Source organism: Lithobates pipiens, unplaced genomic scaffold (genome assembly GCF_037356315.1).
Source record: "Lithobates pipiens isolate NorthernLeopardFrog02 unplaced genomic scaffold, aLitPip1_a1.2 Scaffold_27, whole genome shotgun sequence".
In the NCBI taxonomy this organism is placed as follows: Eukaryota; Metazoa; Chordata; class Amphibia; order Anura; family Ranidae; genus Lithobates; species Lithobates pipiens.
In genome coordinates, this window is record NW_027507788.1 from 229114588 (window position 1) to 229141824 (window position 27237).

Genomic DNA, 27237 nt, shown 5'->3' on the forward strand with positions numbered 1-27237 from the left:
CAGTAGAAGACCTGGGGGGGGAACTCAGTAGAAGACCTGGGGGGGGGGAACTCAGTAGAAGATACGGGGGTGGGGAACTCAGTAGAAGACCTGGGGGGAACTCAGTAGAAGACCTGGGGGGAACTCAGTAGAAGACCTGGGGGAGGAACTCAGTAGAAGACCTAGGGCACTCAATAGAACAGTGGTCATCAACCCCGTCCTCAGGACCCACTAACAGGCCAAGTTTGCTAGATAACCGAATACATCACAGGTGAGATCATTTTCTGCTCAGTGATTGCAGTATTCTAGTCTGCATCTCCCCCGAGGTAATACATAAAACCTGGCCTGTTAGTGGGCCCTGAGGACAGGGTTGATGACCACTGCAATAGAAGACTTGGAGCACTCAGTAGAAGACCCAGGGGGGGAACTCAGTAGAAGACTCGGGGGGGAACTCACCAGAAGACCCGGGGGGGAACTCACTAGAAGACCCGGGGGGGAACTCACTAGAAGACCCGGGGGGGGGGACTCACTAGAAGACCCGGGGGGGGGGACTCACTAGAAGACCCGGGGGGGGGGACTCACTAGAAGACCCGGGGGGGGGGGGACTCACTAGAAGACCCGGGGGGGGGGGGAACTCAGTAGAAGACCCGGGGGGGGAACTCCCTAGAAGACCCGGGGGGGAACTCAGTAGAAGACCCGGGGGGGAACTCACTAGAAGACCCGGGGGGGAACTCACTAGAAGACCCGGGGGGGAACTCACTAGAAGACCCGGGGGGGAACTCACTAGAAGACCCGGGGGGGAACTCACTAGAAGACCCGGGGGGAACTCAGTAGAAGACCCAGGGGGGGAACTCAGTAGAAGACCCGGGGGGAACTCAGTAGAAGACCCAGGGGGGGAACTCAGTAGAAGACCCGGGGGGGAACTCAGTAGAAGACCCGGGGGGGAACTCAGTAGAAGACCCGGGGGGGAACTCAGTAGAAGACCCGGGGGGAACTCACTAGAAGACCCGGGGGGGGGGAACTCACTAGAAGACCCGGGGGGGAACTCACTAGAAGACCCGGGGGGGAACTCACTAGAAGACCCGGGGGGGAACTCACTAGAAGACCCGGGGGGGAACTCACTAGAAGACCCGGGGGGGAACTCAGTAGAAGACCCGGGGGGGAACTCAGTGGAAGACCCGGGGGGGAACTCAGTAGAAGACCTGGGATATTCAGTAGACTTGGGGCAGTCAATAGAATACCTGGGGGACTTAGTAGAAGACCTGAGGCCTTCAGTAGAAAATTTGGTGCACATGCGCTGGGGGCGCCAGAGTCTACCAATGACCCTACAACACAGATCCTCAGATCAGCACTGCCCGGCGCCCGCATCTACTACTATTTTACCAGGAAGTCATCTTCCATCCAAGATTTCTTAAGCAGGAATTTTGCTTTGTGAAAATTCCCCATTTTAGGGTTAAATAATTTCTATGAAGAAGGTGGAGAAGGCCCGGAGTCACACATCCCGCGCTGATGGCGAGTGCTGCAGGTGCAAAATTGTGCTTGTGAAATGCACTTTGTGTGCCATCTGGTTGGCATCTGGTTGGCATTCCACAAAGGGAGATGTATTGAGGTCATGCCGGGGTCTGCTGGAGAGAAAAGCAAATGTGATTGTGGAAGCCGAGGGGTCTGCTGGAGAGAAAAGCAAATGTGATTGTGGAGAACGGATGCTTGTGTTGGACCCTCTGCGAGGTGCAGAAAAGAGAGCTTTGGGATTCTCATACATTGCGGTGCTTTTTTTATTTTATTTTTTTTGGGTAAAGAGAATTAACATGGTGGAAATATGGAAACACTCCTACATGAAGGTTATGGAGACAAAGTCAGGGAAAATGTTTGCATGGTTATTGTTTGTTTCTCCTGTACTACAGAAGACGACATTCATTATTATACAATTGTATATCTGAATGGACCCCGACCTGCCATGTCCTGCACTGCCTATAGGGAGAGCCAGTGAGCCGGGTTCTATCTCTTTGTTGTGCTGGAGGCCCTTATTTCCTTTCATATTGATAGGCCTCAGAATGATTGGTTTCTGAATTCAGTGCTTTGATTTTCATTTATTGAACATTGTACAAAGCAACTCATATTATACACACATATATACAGTCTCTGACAAAAGTAAGCACACCCCTCACATTTGTGTAAATCTTTTCTTCTCTCTTCTCATGTGACAACACTGAAGAAATGACACTTGTCTACAATGTAAAGTAGTGAGTGTACAGCTTGTATAACAGTGTAAATTTCCTGTCCCCTCAAAATAACTCAACACACAGCCATTAAAGTCTAAACCGCTGGCAACAAAAGTCAGTACACCCCTAAGTGAAAATCTCCAAATTGGGCCCAAAGTGTCAATATTTTGTGTGGCCGCCATTATTTTCCAGCACTGCCTTCACCCTCTTGGGCATGGAGGTCACCAGAGCTTCACAGGTCACCACTGGAGTCCTCTTCCCCTCCCCCATGATGACATCACAGAGCTGGTGGATGTTGGAGACCTTCCCCTCCTCCACCTTCCGTCTGAGGATCCCCCACAGATGATCAATAGGGTTTAGGTCTGGAGACATGCTTGGTCAGTCCATCACCTTTACCCTCAGCTTCTTTAGCAAGGCAGTGGTGGTGTTGGAGGTGTGGTTTGGGGTGGTTATCATGTTGGAATACTGCCCTGCAGTCCAGTCTCTGAAGGGAGGGGATCATGCTCTGCTTCAGTATGTCACAGTACATGTTGGCATTCATGGTCCCCTCAATGATCTGTAGCCCCCCAGTGCCGGCAGCACTCATGCAGCCCCAGACCATGACACCCCACCACCATGCCTGACTGTAGACAAGACACACTTGTCTTTGTCCTCCTCACCCGGTTGCCCCCACACACGCTTGTCACCATCTGACACCAAATACCTTTATCTTGGTCTCATCAGACCACTAGGGCCAGACATTAATCGCTGTGTGTTGAGTTATTTTGAGGGGACAGGAAATTTACACTGTTATACAAGCTGTACACTCACTACTTTACATTGTAGACAAGTGTCATTTCTTCAGTGTTGTCACATGAAAAGAGAGAAGAAAAAGATTTACACAAATGTCACGGAGGGGGGTACTTACTTTTGTCACATACTGTATAGATAGGTATGTATGTATGTATGTATGTATGTATGTATGTATGGAGGAGCCAGGAGCGCCGGGGGGGGGGGGGGGGGCTGGAGAATAGGAGGAGCCAGGAGTGCTGGGGGGGGGGCTGAGAAGAGGAGGAGCCAGGAGTGGCTGGGGGCTGAGAAGAGGAGGAGCCAGGAGTGGCTGGGGGGCTGAGAAGAGGAGGAGCCAGGAGTTCCGGGGGGCTGAGAAGAGGAGGAGCCAGGAGTTCCGGGGGGGGCTGAGAAGAGGAGGAGCCAGGAGTGCCGGGGGGGGCTGAGAAGAGGAGGAGCCAGGAGTGCCGGGGGGGCTGAGAAGAGGAGGAGCCAGGAGTGGCTGGGGGGCTGAGAAGAGGAGGAGCCAGGAGTTCCGGGGGGGGGCTGAGAAGAGGAGGAGCCAGGAGTGGCTGGGGGGCTGAGAAGAGGAGGAGCCAGGAGTGCCGGGGGGTTGAGAAGAGGAGGAAGCCAGGAATTCCAGGGGGGCTGAGAAGAGGAGGAGCCAGGAATTCCAGGGGGGGGCTGAGAAGAGGAGGAGCCAGGAGTCCCCGGGGGGGGGGGCTGAGAAGAGGAGGAGCCAGGAGTCCCCGGGGGGGGGCTGAGAAGAGGAGGAGCCAGGAGCGTGGTTTGGGGGCAGTATTGGGCACACGGGGTCGACCTCCATTTAAAGTCTGTAGTCATCATAAAGACCTAAAGTTTTTGTCTGGTTGGGCCTCAGATTTCGGAGTTTTCCCGATCATTCACCTGTGCAGTTTATCCGGAGTTGTGATGATGACGGCGTCTGCAAACTTTTCCCTTTCTACGGCTTCTCTCCAATCTGAAACAGAAAATATAGATGAGTATTGTGACTCACCGAAGTTCCAGAGACACTGGTAACTTGTCCATCACCCCAAAAAGGTCACCTCACCTGTCCTTCACTGACCCCCCACTCCACCAACTTCCAGATACGATGGAGCGACCCCCCCCCCATGTGACAGTGCTGGGGCCGGACCGGCCAATCACCTGGCAAGGTACAAGGGGGTCCAGAGACCGAGGTGTAGAGACTTGGGTGTGCATTCAATGGATGGAAAACATCCAACGGGCTCAGGGGTTGGTGAGGCGGATCCCACACAACGAGGCTTTCCCCAAGGGGCACCCAACAGTCACCCAGTCCATGGACATTGAAGAGGAAGTAAATCCTGATGGGTTTTACTTCCTCTTTTGCTCGCTGCAAAGCCTGCAAATGAAAAGCATAATGGGCTAGTCTGCATTGCACACTAGCCCATTATGTGCCACTTACCTGCAAAGAATCCAGCGATGTGCCCTGTGTGGGCAGCGTCCATCTTCTGTCCCTCTTCCTTCTGGGCCGCAGACTCTGGCTCTGTGATTCACCGGAGCCGCGTGAAGTCACTCCCGCGCATGCACCCCAGAGCCGCGACTAACGGCACAGGCTAGGGAAGAAACGGCACTTCGTTTTGTTTCTTCCCCATGCATGCGCCATAGAAAGAAGAGGAGGAGCCAGGAGAGTCGGTGAGGGATCTGAGAAGAGGAGGAGCTAGGAGCGTCAGTGGTGGACCCGAGAAGAGGAGGAGCTAGGAGCGTCAGTGGCGGACCCGAGAAGAGGAGGAGCTAGGAGCGTCAGTGGCGGACCTGAGAAGAGGAGGAGCCAGGAGCGGCGGTGAGGGACCTGAGAAGAGGAGGAGCCAGGAGCGTCGGGGGGGGGGTGGACCTGAGAAGAGGAGGAGCCAGGAGCGTCGGGGGGGTGGACCTGAGAAGAGGAGGAGCCAGGAGCGTCGGTGGCAGACCCGAGAAGAGGAGGAGCCAGGAGAGTCAGTGGCAGACCCGAGAAGAGGAGGAGCCAGGAGAGTCAGTGGCGGACCTAAGAAGGAGGAGGAGCCAGGAGCATCAGTGGTGGACCCGATAAGAGGAGGAGCCAGGAGCGTCAGTGGTGGACCCGAGAAGAGGAGGAGCTAGGAGCATCAGTGGTGGACCCGAGAAGAGGAGGAGCTAGGAGCGTCAGTGGCGGACCCGAGAAGAGGAGGAGCTAGGAGCGTCAGTGGCGGACCTGAGAAGAGGAGGAGCCAGGAGCGTCGGGGGGGTGGACCTGAGAAGAGGAGGAGCCAGGAGCGTCGGGGGGGTGGACCTGAGAAGAGGAGGAGCCAGGAGCGTCGGTGGCAGACCCGAGAAGAGGAGGAGCCAGGAGAGTCAGTGGCGGACCTAAGAAGGAGGAGGAGCCAGGAGCATCAGTGGTGGACCCGAGAAGAGGAGGAGCCAGGAGCATCAGTGGTGGACCCGAGAAGAGGAGGAGCCAGGAGCATCAGTGGTGGACCCGAGAAGAGGAGGAGCCAGGAGCGTCAGTGGCGGACCCGAGAAGAGGAGGAGCCAGGAGCATCAGTGGTGGACCCGATTAGAGGAGAAGCAAGAAGCGTCAGTGGTGGACCCGAGAAGAGGAGGAGACAGAAGCGTCAGTGGGGGACCCGAGAAGAGGAGGAGCCAGAAGCATCAGTGGCGGACCCGAGAAGAGGAGGAGCCAGGAGCATCAGTGGTGGACCCGAGAAGAGGAGGAGCCAGGAGCGTCAGTGGCGGACCCGAGAAGAGGAGGAGCCAGGAGCATCAGTGGTGGACCCGATTAGAGGAGAAGCAAGAAGCGTCAGTGGTGGACCCGAGAAGAGGAGGAGCAAGAAGCGTCAGTGGTGGACCTGAGAAGAGGAGGAGCTAGGAGCGTCAGTGGTGGACCCGAGAAGAGGAGGAGCCAGGAGCATCAGTGGCGGACCCGAGAAGAGGAGGAGCTAGCAGCGTCAGTGGTGGACCCGAGAAGAGGAGGGGCCAGGAGCATCAGTGGCGGACCCGAGAAGAGGAGGAGCCAGGAGCATCAGTGGCGGACCTGAGAAGAGGAGGAGCTAGCAGCGTCAGTGGTGGACCCGAGAAGAGGAGGAGCCAGGAGCATCAGTGGTGGACCCGAGAAGAGGAGGAGCCAGGAGCGTCAGTGGTGGACCCGAGAAGAGGAGGAGCTAGGAGCGTCAGTGGCGGACCCAAGAAGAGGAGGAGCCAGGAGCGTCAGTGGTGGACCCGAGAAGAGGAGGAGCTAGGAGCGTCAGTGGTGAACCCGAGAAGAGGAGGAGCCAGGAGCGTCAGTGGTGGACCCGAGAAGAGGAGGAGCTAGGAGCGTCGCTGGCGGACCCGAGAAGAGGAGGAGCTAGGAGCGTCAGTGGCAGACCCGAGAAGAGGAGGAGCCAGGAGCGTCAGTGGTGGACCCGAGAAGAGGAGAAGCCAGGAGCGTCAGTGGTGGACCCGAGAATAGGAGGAGCCAGGAGCATCAGTGGTGGACCCGAGAAGAGGAGGAGCTAGGAGCGTCAGTGGCGGACCCGAGAAGAGGAGGAGCTAGGAGCGTCAGTGGCGGACCCGAGAAGAGGAGGAGCTAGGAGCGTCGGTGGTGGACCCGAGAAGAGGAGGAGCCAGGAGCGTCGGTGGTGGACCCGAGAAGAGGAGGAGCCAGGAGCGTCGGTGGTGGACCCGAGAAGAGGAGGATCGGGGGAGGGGGGCTGCTCTGTGTAAAGCCATTGCAGAGTCGGGAAGTATTACATGTTTGTTATTTTTTCTTATTGAACCTTTAATGTCACTTTAGTTGTTTCTTATCTCTTGTGGCCTCTGATCTCTAATTGGAGGTTTCCAGGCCGGTACAACAGCCATATGAGGGCGTCCTACTCTCTCTACTAGATTTTTACTTTATATTTATATTGTAAAGCGCTGAGCAAACTGTTGGCACCATATGAATCCTGTATAATAATATTCAAATTTCTCCAATGGGGACACAGAGTAAAACAAATATACAGATTTAATGGAGTGGGGGAAGGGTTAGAACACCTAAATATGCATTTACTGCGCCTTCTGGGGACCGTCGTTCTCAGTATTTCTTGCTCAGGTGTCAAAAAAGACAGGAAGTGAGGGAAAGTCTCCCCGATGGAGTCACAATTATAAACTGGACAGAAATGCCGGTGTTCCGTCAGAATCGGAGACCCATCAGGATAGATGTGACGTTCTGTCCCAACACTGCGACGGCCATCTTGGTACACCCCGCACTCGTCCACAGTAAGCCTGCAGTCAAGAAGGCGGCAAGCGGACATCTTTTTACACCCAGCCAAGTCTGGCAATTCACGCTAACTGACCTTATATAGTGAAATACGGGATTTAGAAACCCGCGGCACGGTTTTGATGTTGAATTTTAACCACTTAAGGACCGGGCCTATTTTTCAAACTTGTTACTTAAAAGTTAAAATCCTCGTAGTGTTGTACATCGCCGCGTTGTTGACGGTGGAAAATTCTGAGAACTTGTGTGTGATCTGTGTGTGTGCAAGCCGAGCTTGAGCGGAATTCCCGTCGGAAAACATTCGGAAATCCGCTCCTGTGTACGCGGCATCAGAGCCACTTACAACACCCAAAAATGGATCTTCCGCTGATCTGGCCCCCCCCCCCTCCCTCCGGTGTCACATGTGGCACCTTTCAGGGGGGAGCAACATGTACAATACAGCGAAAGATCGCCGCAGAATCCAGGGCGATCTACACCATGTCCGGCCCCTCCTCTGTCCCCTCCCCCCGCCGCTGTCTTCTGGGAGACACACAGGTCCCAGAAGACAGCAGGGACCAGTCAGAACGCACAGCGTGACTCGCGCATGCGCAGTAGGGAAACAGGCTTCACTTCCTGATTAGTAAAAAGAAGTGTGAAATGTAAGACTTTGGGTGTAAAAAGATGTCCGCTGCTGCTGACTGCAGTGAATTACGGGGTGTACCAAAATGGCTACCACGGTGTAGTGAAGGAATGTCACTTCTGTTACCTAATCTGACGGGTCACCGATTCTGATGGAACGCCGGCCCCAGGCTTCAAAAATAATGTTTTAGTTTTTTATTTCAGTGAGAGGAAAAAAAAAAAAAAACACTCGCCTTCAAAATATTTGTCTTCATCCACCTCGTGGTACTTTTTCATATTTTCTCTGGCGGCGGATCGCGGATCCACAACCCCAACAACCTGAAAGACAAGAAAAAAAAAAGAAAACACAAAGTGAGAGCCGAATTAAAAATGGGAAATTTTTCTCATCATCATAATATCCTGGCTTCAGACGTGGAAGTCCGGAAGTCCGGAAGTCCGGGCCGGGAATGCAGTTCCAGTTTTTTATTCCTCTGGGAAGACACTATAGGAGAATTGGAAGGAGGATTTCACACGAGGAACGATCGTTGGATTGTAGTAGATTGTGTCCCCAGCTCTCCACACCCCAGACTTTCCAAACGAACATTTCTGAAGGGAAAACTCCGACATTTTGTCACGTTTGTGAACAGAACCAACGATTTCGGTTTTCGTGTGAGAAAATAACATAAGATTGATTGTGAGTGAATCAGAAACAAACGGAACCCCCCCCCCCCAGAACCCCCCCATTGGTGTCCCCCCGCTCCTCACTCCTGCATGCGGTCGGTCCCCCATCTGTGTCCACCGGACCATGACAGACCTCTGTACAGGCTCGCTGCTGGTACCATGTGATCGCTGTAACCAATCATAGCAGATCATATGACAATTGTAAGCAATGAATGGCTTCCGTCCATCGTGTATTATTGTGTTGCTAGCCGTGATTGGTCACATTGATCACATGGTACGGACAGGCCAATCACAGACCAACCGTACCATGTGCAACTACAAAAACAAAGAAGGGAAGGCGCAACCCCCCCCCCCGGGGCATCTCCCGACCACAAATTTCCGTTTTACTCAGGTAATACCCCAGGGGTTTGCAGCTTCCCTTCTTTGTTCTTGTAGTTCCACACTGGATACCCCATCCGAGGAGGGCGGGCAGAGCACCGAGTATACTCGTGTTACTGGTCCCGCCTTATCCCCCCCCCATTGAGGACCACTCAGCGCTGGAAGGTTTACCTGTCTTTTCCTGTTCAACCGTACCATGTGATTATCTCTGCCCAATCAAAGCCAATCACAACCATACCCACTTCCATTCAGTAAAAACGTTTGGTTGTTGCAGCCACATTCACTGTAATAAAGACGTGTAAAAAAAAAAAAAAAAAAAAAAATCCCGATCGCTTCCCCTGAGTACTACAGTATTAAAAAAATAAAATAATTTAAATTATAATTTTTTTTTTTTTTACATATCGTCAGCAGTCGGTGTCCCCGATCATCGCCACACCAGTCATATGATGACGCCGTACTGCACTGGTGACAGGATGTAAAAAAAATTAAAATAATTTTATTTTATATATATATATATATATATATATATATATATATATATATATATATATATATATATATATATATATATATATATATATATATATTATATATATATAAAATTAATTTTTAATTTTTTGTATATATAATGTGGAATGTGGGTGGTCTGGGGCAGTGGTGGCGGACCTTAGCGCCCCGGATGTTATTGGGGCCGCACTACCCTTGATGCTCAACTACACTGCAGAGTGTGTATGGGGTGGGGGTGGGGCCGGGGCATCTGGGGTGCCGGGGTTTGCCATCACTGGTCTGGAGTATCACCATGGGGTGGGTTTTTTGTATTCCCCCCCCCCCCTTCTTCCCTTCCCCCCCCCCCTTCCCTCTTTTTAGTAGGGACCGCTGCAGTGTGTTGGTATATGTCTCATGTTTTACACATTATTATTATTATTATTATATGACATGTTCTTTATTATTACCTATAGGATGTGAATAATGTTTTTATTTGTTGTTATGTAAATTTGAAAATGTTCAATAAAATTAGAATTGAACAAAGAAATGAGATCAGCCGCTGGTACATCCGGATTGATCCCCCCCCACCCCCTCTATACATTGTAAAGCGCTGAGTAAACTGTTGGCGCTATATAAATCGTGTATAATAATAATAATAAATCGATTGTCAGATATATTTATCCCCATAGTCTGTGGTCTCTATAACTTTCCTACACACCAAACAATATTCACTGATTTGGGGGATTTTCACCACATGGAGGGAAATTGGAGTTGGAAGAAATTTATGAAGAAATATTATTAATTTGCAAAATTTTATAACAGAAGCGAAGAAAAATTATTATTATTTTATTTTTTTTACATTTTCTGCCTTTTTTCTTTTATTTTGCATAAAAAGTGCCGCGCACGCTCAGATCAAATTACAAGACAAAAACTATTGGCTACCGGCCTCAAGGTAGTCCCGTCATACGCAAAGAACGTCATCGCGTTCCGAACGATCGGATTTTCTGACAACTTTGTTGCAACACCAGTTTAGGACAAAATCCGTCGGGAAAAAATACGACGGATTTTGTTGTCGGAATGTCCGACCCGTGTGTACAGGACATAACATGACCGCGTAATTGTCATTCAAAGTGTGACAGCGCTGAGAGCTGAACATCGGCCTGGGCGGGGGCGGGGCAGGGGGGGGTGTTTGGTACTGAAGGGGGTTAAAGGACTCCGGTCACATAGATAACAGATTGTAAAGAAGATCTGATCCCGATGATCACTGAGATCTGTAGGTCACGTCGGGTTTACATTCTTTATGGATCACACAGGAGGAGATCTTCCCGCACTCCGAAGGTCACAACACCAATCCATGTCCGATGAGCCGGGAAGTGCGCCCCTTGTGGCCGGCCAGTTGCAGGCGATTGGTGTGGATCATAAAATTCCAGCAAAAGCTTACAGGAATATCAAAGTCCCAACCCGAGATATGAGGACAATGAAGAGAACGGCCTCATTTCTTGTATCCGGAGTTCCTCCATAAACATTTCTGTAACACGAAACCCGCAATTCTTCCTCCTTCTGAGTCAGTTAAACCGCCGAAACTTCCACTTCTCTTTTTAATCTCAATCATTCTACTTCACAAGTAAACACACCGAGGACACAACCCCCCGTACTTCACAAGTAAACACACCGAGGACACACCGAGGACACAACCCACCGTACTTCACAAGTAAACACACCGAGGACACGCCCCCCCGTACTTCACAAGTAAACACACCGAGGACACACCAAGGACACGGCCCCCCCGTACTTCACAAGTAAACACACCGAGGACACGACCCCCCCGTACTTCACAAGTAAACACACCGAGGACACGGCCCCCCGTACTTCACAAGTAAACACACCGAGGACACGGCCCCCCGTACTTCACAAGTAAACACACCGAGGACACGACCCCCCCCCGTACTTCACAAGTAAACACACCGAGGACACGCCCCCCCCCGTACTTCACAAGTAAACACACCGAGGACACGACCCCCCCCCGTACTTCACAAGTAAACACACCGAGGACATGACCCCCCCGTACTTCACAAGCAAACACACCGAGGACACGACCCCCCCTTACTTCACAAGTAAACACACCGAGGAAACGACCCCCCGTACTTCACAAGTAAACACACCGAGGACACGACCCCTCGTACTTCACAAGTAAACACACCGAGGACACGACCCCCCGTACTTCACAAGTAAACACACCGAGGACACGACCCCCCGTACTTCACAAGTAAACACACCGAGGACACGACCCCCCGTACTTCACAAGTAAACACACCGAGGACACTACCCCCCCGTACTTCACAAGTAAACACACCGAGGACACAACCCACAGTGCTTCACAAGTAAACACACCGAGGACACAACCCCCCGTACTTCACAAGTAAACACACCGAGGACACGACCTCCCGTACTTCACAAGTAAACACACCGAGGACACGACCCCCCGTACTTCACAAGTAAACACACCAAGGACACCCCGAGGACACAACCCCCCGTACTTCACAAGTAAACACACCGAGGACACACCCCCCGTACTTCACAAGTAAACACACCGAGGACACACCCCCCCGTACTTCACAAGTAAACACACCGAGGACACACCCCCCCGTACTTCACAAGTAAACACACCGAGGACACGACCCCCCCCGTACTTCACAAGTAAACACACCGAGGACACGGCCCCCCCCGTACTTCACAAGTAAACACACCGAGGACACGACCCCCCCGTACTTCACAAGTAAACACACCGAGGACACGACCCCCCCGTACTTCACAAGTAAACACACCGAGGACACGCCCCCCCCCGTACTTCACAAGTAAACACACCGAGGACACGACCCCCCCCCGTACTTCACAAGTAAACACACCGAGGACACGACCCCCCATACTTCACAAGTAAACACACCGAGGACACGACCCCCCGTACTTCACAAGTAAACACACCGAGGACACAACCCCCCGTACTTCACAAGTAAACACACCGAGGACACGACCCCCCCGTACTTCACAAGTAAACACACCGAGGACACGACCCCCCGTACTTCACAAGTAAGCACACCGAGGACACGACCCCCCGTACTTCACAAGTAAACACACCGAGGACACAACCCACAGTGCTTCACAAGTAAACACACCGAGGACACGACCTCCCGTACTTCACAAGTAAACACACCGAGGACACGACCCCCCGTACTTCACAAGTAAACACACCGAGGACACACCGAGGACACAACCCACCGTACTTCACAAGTAAACACACCGAGGACACACCGAGGACACAACCCCCCGTACTTCACAAGTAAACACACCGAGGACACGACCCCCCGTACTTCACAAGTAAACACACCGAGGACACAACCCCCCGTACTTCACAAGTAAACACACCGAGGACACGACCCCCCCGTACTTCACAAGTAAACACACCGAGGACACGACCCCCCGTACTTCACAAGTAAGCACACCGAGGACACGACCCCCCGTACTTCACAAGTAAACACACCGAGGACACAACCCACAGTGCTTCACAAGTAAACACACCGAGGACACGACCCCCCGTACTTCACAAGTAAACACACCGAGGACACGACCCCCCGTACTTCACAAGTAAACACACCGAGGACACACCGAGGACACAACCCACCGTACTTCACAAGTAAACACACCGAGGACACACCGAGGACACAACCCCCCGTACTTCACAAGTAAACACACCGAGGACACGACCCCCCCGTACTTCACAAGTAAACACACTGAGGACACGACCCCCCGTACTTCACAAGTAAACACACCGAGGACACGACCCCCCCCCGTACTTCACAAGTAAACACACCGAGGACACACCGAGGACACAACCCACCGTACTTCACAAGTAAACACACAGAGGACACGACCCCCCGTACTTCACAAGTAAACACACCGAGGACACAACCCACCGCACTTCACAAGTAAACACACCGAGGACACGACCCCCCGTACTTCACAAGTAAACACACAGAGGACACACCGAGGACACAACCCCCCGTACTTCACAAGTAAACACACCGAGGACACAACCCCCTGTACTTCACAAGTAAACACACAGAGGACACACCGAGGACACAACCCCCCGTACTTCACAAGTAAACACACCAAGGACACAACCCCCCGTACTTCACAAGTAAACACACCGAGGACACAACCCCCCGTACTTCACAAGTAAACACACCGAGGACACAACCCACCGCACTTCACAAGTAAACACACCGAGGAAACGACCCCCCGTACTTCACAAGTAAACACACCGAGGACACAACCCACCGTACTTCACAAGTAAACACACCGAGGACACAACCCACCGTACTTCACAAGTAAACACACCGAGGACACAACCCACCGTACTTCACAAGTAAACACACCGAGGACACGACCCCCCGTACTTCACAAGTAAACACACTGAGGACACAACCCACCGCACTTCACAAGTAAACACACCGAGGACACGACCCCCCGTACTTCACAAGTAAACACACAGAGGACACACTGAGGACACAACCCCCCGTACTTCACAAGTAAACACACCGAGGACACGACCCCCCGTACTTCACAAGTAAACACACCGAGGACACGATGCCCCGTACTTCACAAGTAAACACACCGAGGACACGACCCCCCCGTACTTCACAAGTAAACACACCGAGGACACGACCCCCCCCGTACTTCACAAGTAAACACACCGAGGACACAACCCCCCCGTACTTCACAAGTAAACACACCGAGGACACAACCCACCGTACTTCACAAGTAAACACACCGAGGACACGACCCCCCGTACTTCACAAGTAAATACACGAGGACGCGGCCCCCCCGTACTTCACAAGTAAACACACCGAGGACACAACCCCCCCGTACTTCACAAGTAAACACACCGAGGACACGACCCCCCGTACTTCACAAGTAAACACACCGAGGACACAACCCACCGCACTTCACAAGTAAACACACCGAGGACACGATGCCCCGTACTTCACAAGTAAACACACCGAGGACACGACCCCCCCCGTACTTCACAAGTAAACACACCGAGGACACGACCCCCCGTACTTCACAAGTAAACACACGAGGACGCGGCCCCCCCGTACTTCACAAGTAAAAACACGAGGACATGACCCCCCGTACTTCACAAGTAAACACACCGAGGACACGACCCTCCGTACTTCACAAGTAAACAAACCGAGGACATGACCCCCCGTACTTCACAAGTAAACACACCGAGGACACAACCCCCCGTACTTCACAAGTAAACACACCGAGGACACGACCCCCCATACTTCACAAGTAAACACACCGAGGACATGACCCACCGTACTTCACAAGTAAACACACCGAGGACACGACCCCCCGTACTTCACAAGTAAACACACCGAGGACACGACCTACTGTACTGCCGCCTCTCTAGGCATGCATAGGTCAGAAGACACCAACCTACCTCCTCTATATTGTGACCTGAGCTACTAACCCCCCCCCCCCCCCAATTCTGTGTAGTGACCCCAATAACCAGCTTTGTTCAATGGATGACAAGAAGTTCAAATGGGATTTTTCCCTTAGCTTCACGTTTCAAGGAAAATTTGAAAGGTATTCCCTGTATATCCGATAGGATTTTCCGATGGAAAACGTGTGATGGGACCTGTTGTCGGAAATTCTGACCGTGTGTCGGCTCCATCACACATTTTCCATAGGAATTTCCTTCACACAAAATTTTAGATCTGGGTCTCAAATTTTCCAACAACAAAATCCGTCGTTGGAAATTCCGATCGTCTGACGCACAAACGCCGCGCATGCTCGGAATCCAGCAGAAGAGCCGCACTGGCTATTGAACTTAATTTTCCTCGGCTCGTCATACGTCTTGTACCTCACCGCGTTCTCGACGTTCAGAATTTCCGACCAACTTTGTGTGATGGTGTGTATGCAGGACAAGTTCAAGCCAACATCCGTCGTAAAAAATCCCAGGATTTTGTTGTTGGAAAAAAAAAAAAAAAAAGTGAGAACACAAAACATGCACAGGGTATATATGTGATCCTCTTCTGAAGAGGAAAGACACCGTCCCGCATCCCCTGCGATACAAGGCTCCTGACGGGGACTGGGGTAATTGTCAACCAAATGGCCAAAACCAGGTTCACTCCATTCTTCAGGAGATCTGCAGAGGCAAACTCAACCCAAGTACTAGTTGGGGCTCTTCTGAAGGGAGACCCCCATAGGAGGGTGAGAACCTCACTTCCAAGTACTAGGTGGGGCTCCCCTGAAAGGAGACCTCATAAAAGGAGGGGGAACCTGATTTCCAAATATTGATGGGGCTCCTCTGAAGGGAGACCCCATGAGAGGGGGAGAACCTGACTCCCAAGTTCTAGATGGGGCTACCCTGAGGGAGAACACATGAGAGGGGGAGAACCTGACTCCCAAGTTCTAGATGGGGCTACCCTGAGGGAGAACACATGAGAGGGGGGAGAACATGACTCCCAAGTACTAGGTGGGGCTGCCCTGAACGGAGACCCCATGGGAGGGGGAGAACCTGACTCTCAATTACTAGGTGGGGCTGCCCTGGGGGAGAACCCATGGGAGGGGGAGAACCTGACTCCCAAGTTCTAGATGGGGCTTCCCTGAAGAGAGACCCCATGAGGGGGAGAACCTGACTCCCAAGTACTAGGGGGGCTGTCCTGAGGGAGAACCCATGGGAGGGGGAGAACCTGACTCCCAAGTTCTAGGTGGGGCTGCCCTGAGGGAGAACCCATGAGAGGGGGAGAACCCGACTCCCAAGTTCTAGATGGGGCTTCCCTGAAGGGAGACCCCCATCAGAGGGGGAGAACCTTACTATAAGACTACATGTCCTCCCCCCTCCTGCCAAGACTTTCAGGGCAAGTCTAAGCACCTACAAACTACTAATTGGAAGCATATGAAGAGCATTGTGCTGTGCAAAAATAAATAAGTGCTTTTGGGGTGCCAAAGTGCAAGACATTGGCTGGCCTGCAGGTGGTGCTCTGACCAATGTGCCATACTAAAAACCCAGTACATTACCTCATAGTGACTTTTTCTGGCACCTTTGGACTGCCAGGGGCCAGATTCAACCCAGGAGGGAAAGAGCCCAACCATGTACCCACCTTATTACTAACCCGCCCCCCCTAATCTGGCAAGAGGGCCGGTGTCCTGTCGCCAAAAACGAATAAGATCAGTTATTACACTTGATCTTAGCCAAAGGATGGAATAAAACACAAGTAATAAAAGGTGTCTACAACTAAGCTCATGAGCAGGTGAAACGCGTTGGATGGGTGGGTGTGGCTTAGGAGGAAGCAGAGCTGGAAACCTGTGCGCTTCTATTCCTTTCCGTTTAGATACATGATAACGAGGTAGAGATGAGTCAAGTGATTTCAAACACATTTATTTCACTTAGAAATTCCCGTTTTGCTCATTGAGCTTCAGATTTTGGCACTATATATATATATTTTTTTTTTATTACATATTTTATATTGTTACATTTTAAATATTTGTATTATTAAATATTTTTTATTATTTATGTTTTTACATTTATGACAGTTTTCTTTATTTCATTAAGTGGTCTTTGGGCTTGAATTTTTTTTTGGTACGGCCACTATACATATTTTTCCATTTCTCGTGGTTTGTTTTTTGCCTTTTGTAAAAAAAAAAAAAAAATGAAGTGGTCAAGCTAATGAAGAGCAAGTCTGGGAAAGCCGAAAGGAGCTTTTCTAACCCCAAGGAGCCATTTAAAGCCGATTGCAAAATTCACTTGACCAAAACCCACTTTAAATTTCATCCTACTGATTGACTAACGCATTTCACCAAAATAGAGAAATTTCACTGACATCTCCCTATTGTTGCTGAATTTCTGGGGAAAGGAAAACTGCTATGTTTGTTCCTCCCAGATAAGAAGCGCCGAACCTTCGATCGCAGAGTGTTCAGTCTTACTTACAATCGGTCATATCTCACAGCTGGCACAGGGTATGGCCAGGATTACGCATTTAAACCACATTTACGTTCGTTGGTGAAAGCAGCTGCCTTGGCTTCACATGCTTGGAGCTGGTATTGAATACCTCTGTTGCAAATTCAAAAAAAAATAAAAAATATTTAAAAAGGGGCAAAAAAAAAAAAATTAAAATATGCATATAATTAGTCAGGTTGAAAAAAATAAAAAAAATAAAAAATAAAACACAACTCCATTCAGTTCAACCAATAGAAAAAAAAGATTAGAAAAAAAAAATGTATGAAGTCTTTCCTCTGTGTGTATGGGTTTTTTTTCTGTAATACAATTCTTGTCCACTGTGTTTTTTTTTACATGGTAAATAAAGTTTTCGGTGATTGATGTCATCGCTGGCGCCGAGTGTTTTTCTCGTATTTCCAGAAATATACTTTGTTTCTTTTATGCTGAAAATGTCGGTGAGCAGGGATTGGCTGCGGTCTCAGACTGGTTTCAGCCAGACCAGCCTTTATAAATAAAAAAATATATATATTTTTTTTTTATCTTCTACTAATATCCTTTGTCCCGCTTGTTTTTCTAGCCAGCAGGAAGAGAGCGTTTAATTCTACACAAAACAAGACATTGTAGCTCATAAATCCTCCCAGTGCTGGGTTACTGCCCAGATAACAAAGGAGGAAATTGCCTGATTATTGCCCCCCCCCATAACTCAGACGGCTGCTGGACCCTCCCACTTGCAGGAGATATGGCTGCAGCAGGTTCCATTACAGCCCAGGCTTGGGGCACGTATTTAAAGGAAGGACCACAGAACATTTAAGAAGAGACTTAGGGGTATACTAAGATATGTCAAGGATTTGAGGGGACGCACCGTGTTATTGGAAGAAAACGCATGCAATCCAATTTTTTCCTGCATGCAAGATCCAATTTTTATATATTTTTTTTTTTCCTGCATGCAAAATCAATTTTTTATCTTTTTTTTCCTGCATGCAAGATCCAATTATTTTTTTTTTTTTTTTTTTCCTGCATGCAAAATCAATTTTTATCTTTTTTTTTTTCCTGCATGCAAGATCCAATTTTTATCTTTTTTTTTTTTTTTCCTGCGTGCAAAATCCATTTTCATCTTTTTTTTTCCTGCATGCAAGATCCAATTTTTATCTTTTTTTTTTTTTTTCCTGCGTGCAAAATCCATTTTCATCTTTTTTTTTTCCTGCATGCAAGATCCAGTTTCTATCTTTTTTTTTCCTGTGTGTAAAATCCAATTTTCGTCCTTTATTTTTTATTACTGCAGACGATGGAGCTTATTTTTTACTAGAAAGCAGAAAAGAAGATTTTCCCCCCACTGAAGCGATCAGAAAATGTTTTTCCTTTTTTTCCCCCCACAAGGACTTTTGAATTTGAAGGGTATTGTGGAGCGATAAAAAGGTGATTTCATTTTTTTTTCTTATTTATAAAATGTCTCTGAGTTCCGGACTTCAATTTCACTTGAAAAAAAAAAAATGATCCGCTGACATTGTTATTATTACTCTCTTGGAAAATTAGTGGTTAGTGATTATAATATTTTCACATAGAAGTAAATACAACTGAACATATGTGCTATTTTAAACTGCACCGGTTTAGCTAAACATTTACAGGGAAAAAAATAAAATAAAAAAATATGATGTTAATAAAATTGTGACTGTGACAAGATTTTTTTTTTTTCTGCATTTCCCCAAATGTAACATGTGCATTTTTTTTTTTTTCTCAATAAGAGAACAGATTAATATTTTCCTATTGGTGGCAGTATATCGTGTGCTATACCAAGGGCATGGTCAATATCACAGTCTGGTATATCATTTTCAATGCCACCATTTTTAGACAATTACCAGGAAGATACCATTTTGGAAGGGGGTGGGGGGGCTATTTGGCTGCTTCTGTTAGATGGTTGCAACCATTGTAAACACATGTCATTGATGGCTGAATTATTCATGCCGATTACCAATATCCTAAAATAAAGAGAAGCTTCCAGGCATTAATAAAAAAAAAAAAACGCATAAAAAAAAAAAAAAGAAATATCTGTGCATGTTAAATGGCTCATTTTCCCAATTATTATTCCAGCTATCAGAAAAAAATAAAAGTTAAAAAGTACATACATTTGCAAACCGACTTGTTAAATATTGTCAAAGTATTGACTAAATAGATTAAATACAATATATATTCTAAATATATTTTTTCTCAATCCAGTAAAATAAATTTTAGACTTGGAAAAAAAAAAATCTATATTATAATATATATATATATATATATATATATATATATATATATATATATATATATATATATATATATATATATATATATATATATATATTTGCCCCACGTTTGTGGAATGCTCTGCCTGACAGTCAATCAACTGAAAGTTTTAAAAAAGGATTAAAGACTTTTCTTTTTAATATATTTTTTAATTGATGTTAGTTGTATATTTTGATTGTAAACAATGTAGCACTTTGAGATCTTTTGATGGAAAGTGCATTATAAATAAAATGTATTTTTATTATTATTATTATTAATATATATATATTTATATTTATATTATATATAGTTTATTACCCTGCAGACTGCGCATATGGTCAGATTATTATTTTTTTCCTGAATAATTTTTTTCTTATCCATTTTGTTTAATGCATAAAAAAAATAATTTTTATTCTTTAATAGCTAAAAACATTAATTATCGAATTAAAAAATAAAAAACAATATGTAAAAAAAAAATCCAAAAGCAAACACGTCTTAAAATAAATTTTTCCAGCGGTTCTGCAGCAATTCCCATGGCAATGCTCCACTGATCGCAGTCCAAGTTCTATGGGAACTGGAATCATTTCTACAGTTATTTTATTTTATTTTTTTTCAGTTGGGCCGACCTCGTGCAATCAGAGAGAATTCTGGTAGATTTTAGCTGGAGGCGGATGCAGGAGGATACACGAGCGATTGCACAGCCTTGTTACTCAGATTGACCTTTTCCCCGGTTTGGCTGAGCCGACTCTTTTGGTCTTTTGAAGATTTTAATTTTTGAAAAAGAGTTAAAAACACTTCAACATTTTAATAAAAAAAAAAAAAAGAGCGCTTCCAAGAACCTTTCCCCAAAAATATGTCATTTTCCATAAAAAAAAAAAAGAAAAAAATCATAAAAAATACACCACTAAACAAGTAATTGTATACAGATCTGTATAATAAATCGGATACAATATATATGTATATTCAGAAAATACGGCAGACTCGGCGGAGACATTATCAGCTTTTGCTATAAAAGTATTTATAAAGATATTTGAAAGTTTCTGGTTTTGAAACAAATGCTCCTTTTATTATTTTTTAGCCAATTAGTATAATATGATTTATAATTCTCCCTAACAAGAGGCCTCGCAGTCCGGGGTGTCCGGGGTGTCCGGGGTGTGTAATGTGTGAAATGACAAAAGGATCCTCATAAAGGAATACACAAGAAATGAAAAATGATTTGAGTATTTTCTAAGGAAACTGTTGAAAAGGGGGGAGGGGGAGAGAAAGAGGTTAAGGCGGAGAGAGAGAGGAGAGAGGAGAGAGGAGAGAGAGAAGAGAGAAGGAAAAGAGGAGAGGAGAGGAGAGGAGAGAAGGGAGGGGGAGAGAGGAGAGGGAAGGGAGGAGAAAAGAGACAGAAGAGAGAGAGGAGAGAAGGGAAAGAGGAAGAAAATGTGCTAGAGAGAAAGAGAAGGGAGTGGGAGAGAGAGAGGGGAGAGAGAGAGGGGAAGGGGGAGGGGGAGAGAGAGAGGGGAAGGGGGAGGGGAGAGAGAGAGGGGGAGGGGAGAGAGAGAGGGGGGAGAGGGAGAGCTTTAGACAAACAAACAATGACAGAGAGAGGAGAGGAGAGGAGAGGAGAAAGAAGTAGAGGGCAGGGAGGGAGAATAAAAGAGAGAGAAATTCAGGGAAAAACAGGACGAGGAGGACAGAGAAAGAAAGAAAGAAAGAAAAAGAAGAAAGAAAGAAAGAAAGAAAGAGAGAGAGAGAGCCCGGGGGAGAGAGAGAGAGAGAGAGAGAGAGAGAGCCCCGGGGGGGAGAGAGAGCCTGGGGGGAGAGAGAGAGAGCGAGAGCCCGGCGGAGAGAGAGAGCCTGGGGGGGAGAGAGAGAGAGAGAGGCCCCGGGGGGGAGAGAGAGCCTGGGGGGAGAGAGAGAGAGCGAGAGCCCGGCGGAGAGAGAGCCTGGGGGGAGAGAGAGAGAGATACCGGCGGAGAGAAGCCGGCGAGAGAGAGAGAGCTCCGGGGGGAGAGAGAGCCTGGGGGAGAGAGAGAGAGCCTGGGGGAGAGAGAGAGAGAGAGAGAGAGAGAGAGAGAGAGCCCCGGGGGGGGGGGGGGAGAGAGCCCGGCGGAGAGAGAGCCTGGGGGGAGAGAGAGAGAGAGCCCCGGGGGGAGAGAGAGAGAGAGAGCCCTGGGGGGAGAGAGAGAGAGAGAGAGAGAGAGAGAGAGAGCCCCGGGGGGGAGAGAGAGAGAGAGCCCGGCGGAGAGAGAGCCTGGGGGGGAGAGAGAGAGCCCGGCGGAGAGAGAACCTGGGGGGGAGAGAGAGAGAGAGAGAGCCCCGGGGGGAGAGAGAGAGAGAGAGCCCGGCGGAGAGAGAGCCTGGGGGGAGAGAGAGAGAGAGCCCCGGGGGGGAGAGAGAGAGCCCGGCGGAGAGAGAGCCTGGGGGAGAGAGAGAGAGAGAGAGCCCGGCGGAAGAGAGAGCCTGGGGGGAGAGAGAGAGAGAGCCCCGGGGGGAGAGAGAGAGCCCGGCGGAGAGAGAGCCTGGGGGAGAGAGAGAGAGCCCCGGGGGGGGGGGGGGAGAGAGAGAGAGAGAGAGAGAGCCTGGCGGAGAGAGAGCCTGGGGGGGAGAGAGAGAGCCCCGGGGGGGAGAGAGAGAGAGCCCGGCGGAGAGAGAGCCTGGGGGGGAGAGAGAGAGAGAGCCTGGGGGGAGAGAGAGAGAGAGCCCGGGGGGAGAGAGAGAGCCCCGGGGAGAGAGAGAGCCCGGGGGGAGAGAGAGAGAGCCCGGGGGGGAGAGAGAGAGAGAGCCCGGGGGGAGAGAGAGAGAGAGCCCGGGGGGGAGAGAGAGAGAGAGCCCGGGGGGGGGGAAGAGAGAGCCCGGGGGGGAGAGAGAGAGAGCCCGGGGGGGGGGGGGAAGAGAGAGCCCGGGGGGGGGGGAAGAGAGAGCCCGGGGGGAGAGAGAGAGAGCCCGGGGGGGGGGGGGGGAGAGAGAGCCCGGGGGGGGAGAGAGAAGGCCCCGGGGGAACATGTGGGGGGTTTTTGGATTCAGGTCATTTCTAATGTGCAGGTTACATGCAGAAGGTGGTATTTTCTTGGCACGGGGGTGGCGGTGGGTCTCGGTGAAGCCATTATATGGAATAAATCGGTGACATTGGAGAATTAGGTGATGGAGATTGGAAATCCATCATGGAGGGAAGTGACACAGAACCCGGGTCGGGGGTTTGCAGGCCTGTGATTGGGGGACACACATGTGGGTTCTGTGTGTAGATGTGAGATGAATGCATTTTATTAACGGAGCAGTAGAGGGGGGGGGTGTTGTCAGGACCCTCAATCCCCCCCCCCCCCTCACATATCTCATCGGTTTCGGTAATCTCTTGGCAACCAGTCCAGTGATTCCGGGTGTGGGACGCGCTCCGCTCCTCTGCTCATGTATTGTGTTCCCTATTCTGGATGACTGAAGTATTTTCAGTGCAGTACGGTGCCTGGCACTCCGAGGACACGTGGGCACAGAGGGCACGTGGGTGGCGTACCCCAGAGAAGGGGCCCATCTGCTGGTAGTGTTTTGGTTGGAACACAACTGGGACTTAATTACAGAGCATGCAGAGAAGCCTTCATATCGGTGTCTGACTCTCCCAACATCCGAATCGCACACCGAGGTCATTATGTCCCCAAAGACAACTCAATACAAACTCCTGATAGACGTCTCCCCCCCCCCCCCGGAGGTGACCCCTACAGAATACACAAGTTACACCCCAACACCAAGAGCCCCCCTGTGCCTCCTGTGTGAGAGAACTACAAGTCTCAGCATGTTTTGCAGGACAGGAATGTTGCAAAACCATCCAAAGATCCAAACAACAGATACATGGCTTTGCTCCTGAGATGGCAGATCTGAGACTGCCCCGTGATTGGCTTCCTCCAGAGACCCCCATTTCCTGACATGACCCTCCAATATATTAGCAGGTTTTTGGCCTTCCCAATATGGAGATTCAATCTTCATTGGTGAGACACCAAAACTTCTGCTCAACTTCAGGGTAATATATAGAGGTGGCCATCATAGACTGTAGGTGCCACAGGCATTGCCCACCTCAGCCGTGTGCCGTGTGGGGGGTAATAAAGTCTCCACCCATAATGATCTCATTGCTGCTTCTTCTGCAGATCTCATGTGACCCGAAATTCCCATTACAGAGTCTCATCCACTTACAGTCAATAATAGAAAGTGCAAAATGTAATATTTCTCTGGTCTGTGCAGAGGGCTGCAAAGATTGATTGACCTGGGGGGATACATATTCTAAATTTGGCCCTTTCTACCTCCACCTATGGCACCTAACCTACCACAAGAACCAACCCAGTCCTCCACCGACCACAAGAACCAACCCAGTCCTCCACCGACCACAAGAACCAACCCAGTCCTCCACCTGTCACAAGAACCAACCCATTCCTCCACCTGTCACAAGAACCAACCCAGTCCTCCACCTGAGCAGTCACAAGAACCAACCCAGTCCTCCATCTGTCACAAGAACCAACCCAGTCCTCCATCTGTCACAAGAACCAACCCAGTCCTCCACCTAAGCAGTCACAAGAACCAACCCAGTCCTCCATCTGTCACAAGAACCAACCCAGTCCTCCACCTGTCACAAGAACCAACCCAGTCCTCCACCTAAGCAGTCACAAGAACCAACCCAGTCCTCCATCTGTCACAAGAACCAACCCATTCCTCCACCTGTCACAAGAACCAACCCAGTCCTCCACCTGAGCAGTCACAAGAACCAACCCAGTCCTCCACCTGTCACAAGAACCAACCCAGTCCTCCACCTGAGCAGTCACAAGAACCAACCCAGTCCTCCACCTGAGCAGTCACAAGAACCAACCCATTCCTCCACCTGTCACAAGAACCAACCCAGTCCTCCACCTGAGCAGTCACAAGAACCAACCCAGTCCTCCACCTGTCACAAGAACCAACCCATTCCTCCACCTGTCACAAGAACCAACCCAGTCCTCCACCTGTCACAAGAACCAACCCAGTCCTCCACCTGAACAGTCACAAGAACCAACCCAGTCCTCCACCTGAGCAGTCACAAGAACCAACCCAGTCCTCCACCTGAGCAGTCACAAGAACCAACCCAGTCCTCCACCTGAGCAGTCACAAGAACCAACCCAGTCCTCCACCTGAGCAGTCACAAGAACCAACCCGATCCTCCCATATCCATATTAGTATTAGTCTAGAGAAAGGACGGGTGGGGCGGCCCTCTTGCGGCTTGTCACTTCCCGTGGAATAGAACGTTTCCCCCAATGCTGGCCATAAACTCTCAGCTCCATATAAAGGAAAGAAAATCTTTTCCAATGAAATTATTTCTATTGACGATATAACAGGATGTGCTGAACCCACGAGATATAAATCCAGAAGAAATAAAAGAGAAGAGTTGCGAAAACACGAATGCTGCCAAGTGGGGGAAGACATGAATGTCCCGGCGTGGGGTTGAGCAATACTTTGCAGATTTATGGTAAACGACTTCTTGGAATGATTGGGATGGGAATGTTGTAACACTCCAATGTCCTCATCCACAAACCTCCGTATATTCAGAGCGCTGGAGTCCACCAGCAGGGGGCGCTAGTAGGACGGCAATGGAAAGCCCAGCATCAGATCATTCAGCTTACCAACATCTCCTTCAGGTGGTGGAAACGACATTCATTCCCTATTATTCGTTTTCATTAAACTTGGTCCAAATTTATCAAGAATCGAGGCAGAATGATAGATCTGCATTCCGTTCACTTTCCATTATTCCCAATATCAGATACAAGACGTCTTCACCATCTAATGACAGAAACGTCTGTACAATGTATCAGAGCCATGCATGGTATTGGTGGGCTCCATCGTCAGGGCAGGAAAGGATCCAATCAAATCCCTCAAACATAAAAAAAGGCTCCTATGTATCAATGGGGTTCATTTACTAAAAGCTAGAGAATGTAAAATCAGCCTCACTTCTGCATAGTAACCAATCAGCATCCAGGCTTTATTGCCAAAGCTTAATTGAAGAAGCTGAGATTAGAAGCCGATTGGCTATCATGCAGAGCTGCATCAGATTCAGCTTTAGTAAATCTCCCCCAATGATTTCTTTCTAAGGCCGCGTACACACGGGCGGACTGTTCGCCCAACTAAGTCCGTCAGACAATCCGACGGACAGTCCGTCCTACTTTTGAATGAACGGACTTGACCACACACGATGAACAGACAGTCCGCAGAAAGCTTGCGCGATGACGTGAACGGCACATACAACGGGACTAGAAAAACGACGTCCAATACACAGCAATGCAACCTTCCGCCGTGTAAATCCTTTCTGAGCATGCGCCATACTTAGTCCGTCCAACTTGCCTACACACGAGCGGACTGTCCGCTGAAACCAAGTTTGGACGGACAAAATTACGGAAATTCCAAAAGACTTAGTCCGTCAGACTGTCCGCTGAAAAAGTCAGCTGAAGCCCACACACGAGCGTGTTTCAGCGGACTAAGTTGGGCAGACAATCCGCCCGTGTGTACGCGGCCTAAGCCCTTCTACACACGGGTCGGACATTCCGACAACCAAATCCGAGAACGTGTCAGGCTAGTAGCCAATAGCTTTGGTGTAGGAATTTGATCTGAGCATGCGTGGCACTTTGCCCGATCGGAATTCTCTACACATGATCGGACAAAGTCCCATCGGATCATGTTGTCAGAAAATTTTATAGCCCAGCTGGAAAACTAGGTCCATCAGATATTCCGACGGAAACAGTCCGATGGAGACCACACACACAGTCCGATTATCCGACAACGCGGTCCTATCGGACATTTTCCGTCGCAATGTCCGATCGTGTGTACTGGTCCTACACTTGTGGTCATTGGGAAGAACGGTCCTTACACTTGTGGTTGGTGGGAAGAATGGTCCTCACACTTGTGGTTGGTGGGAAGAATGGTCCTCACACTTGTGGTCATTGGGAAGAATGGTCCTTACACTTGTGGTTGGTGGGAAGAATGGTCCTTACACTTGTGGTTGGTGGGAAGAATGGTCCTTACACTTGTGATCATTGGGATGAATGGTCCTTACACTTGTGGTCATTGGGAAGAATGGTCCTTACACTTGTGGTCAGTGGGAAGAATGGTCCTCACACTTGTGGTCAGTGGGAAGAATGGTCCTTACACTTGTGGTCAGTGGGAAGAATGGTCCTCACACTTGTGGTCAGTGGGAAGAATGGTCCTTACACTTGTGGTCAGTGGGAAGAATGGTCCTCACACTTGTGGTCATTGGGAAGAATGGTCCTTACACTTGTGGTCATTGGGAAGAATGGTCCTCACACTTGTGGTCAGTGGGAAGAACGGTCCTCACACTTGTGGTCAGTGGGAAGAATGGTCCTTACACTTGTGGTCATTGGGAAGAATGGTCCTCACACTTGTGGTCAGTGGGAAGAATGGTCCTCACACTTGTGGTCATTGGGAAGAATGGTCCTCACACTTGTGGTCAGTGGGAAGAATGGTCCTTACACTTGTGGTTGGTGGGAAGAATGGTCCTTACACTTGTGGTTGGTGGGAAGAATGGTCCTTACACTTGTGGTCATTGGGAAGAATGGTCCTTACACTTGTGGTCATTGGGAAGAATGGTCCTTACACTTGTGGTTGGTGGGAAGAATGGTCCT

General features: G+C 49.4%; 1 protein-coding gene across 1 annotated transcript in view; it reads right to left on the bottom strand.

Annotated features, from left to right (window-relative positions):
- Positions 1-27237, bottom strand: part of LOC143933032 (putative oxidoreductase YteT) — a 259999-nt gene that overhangs the window by 152575 nt on the left and 80187 nt on the right. Inside the window, exons 5-6 of the mRNA XM_077455949.1 lie at positions 8049-8133; positions 3876-3948 (exon numbers count right to left, since the gene is read on the bottom strand). Coding sequence (XP_077312075.1) covers positions 3876-3948; positions 8049-8133 — 158 coding nt within the window. The remainder of the gene's footprint in view (positions 1-3875; positions 3949-8048; positions 8134-27237) is intronic.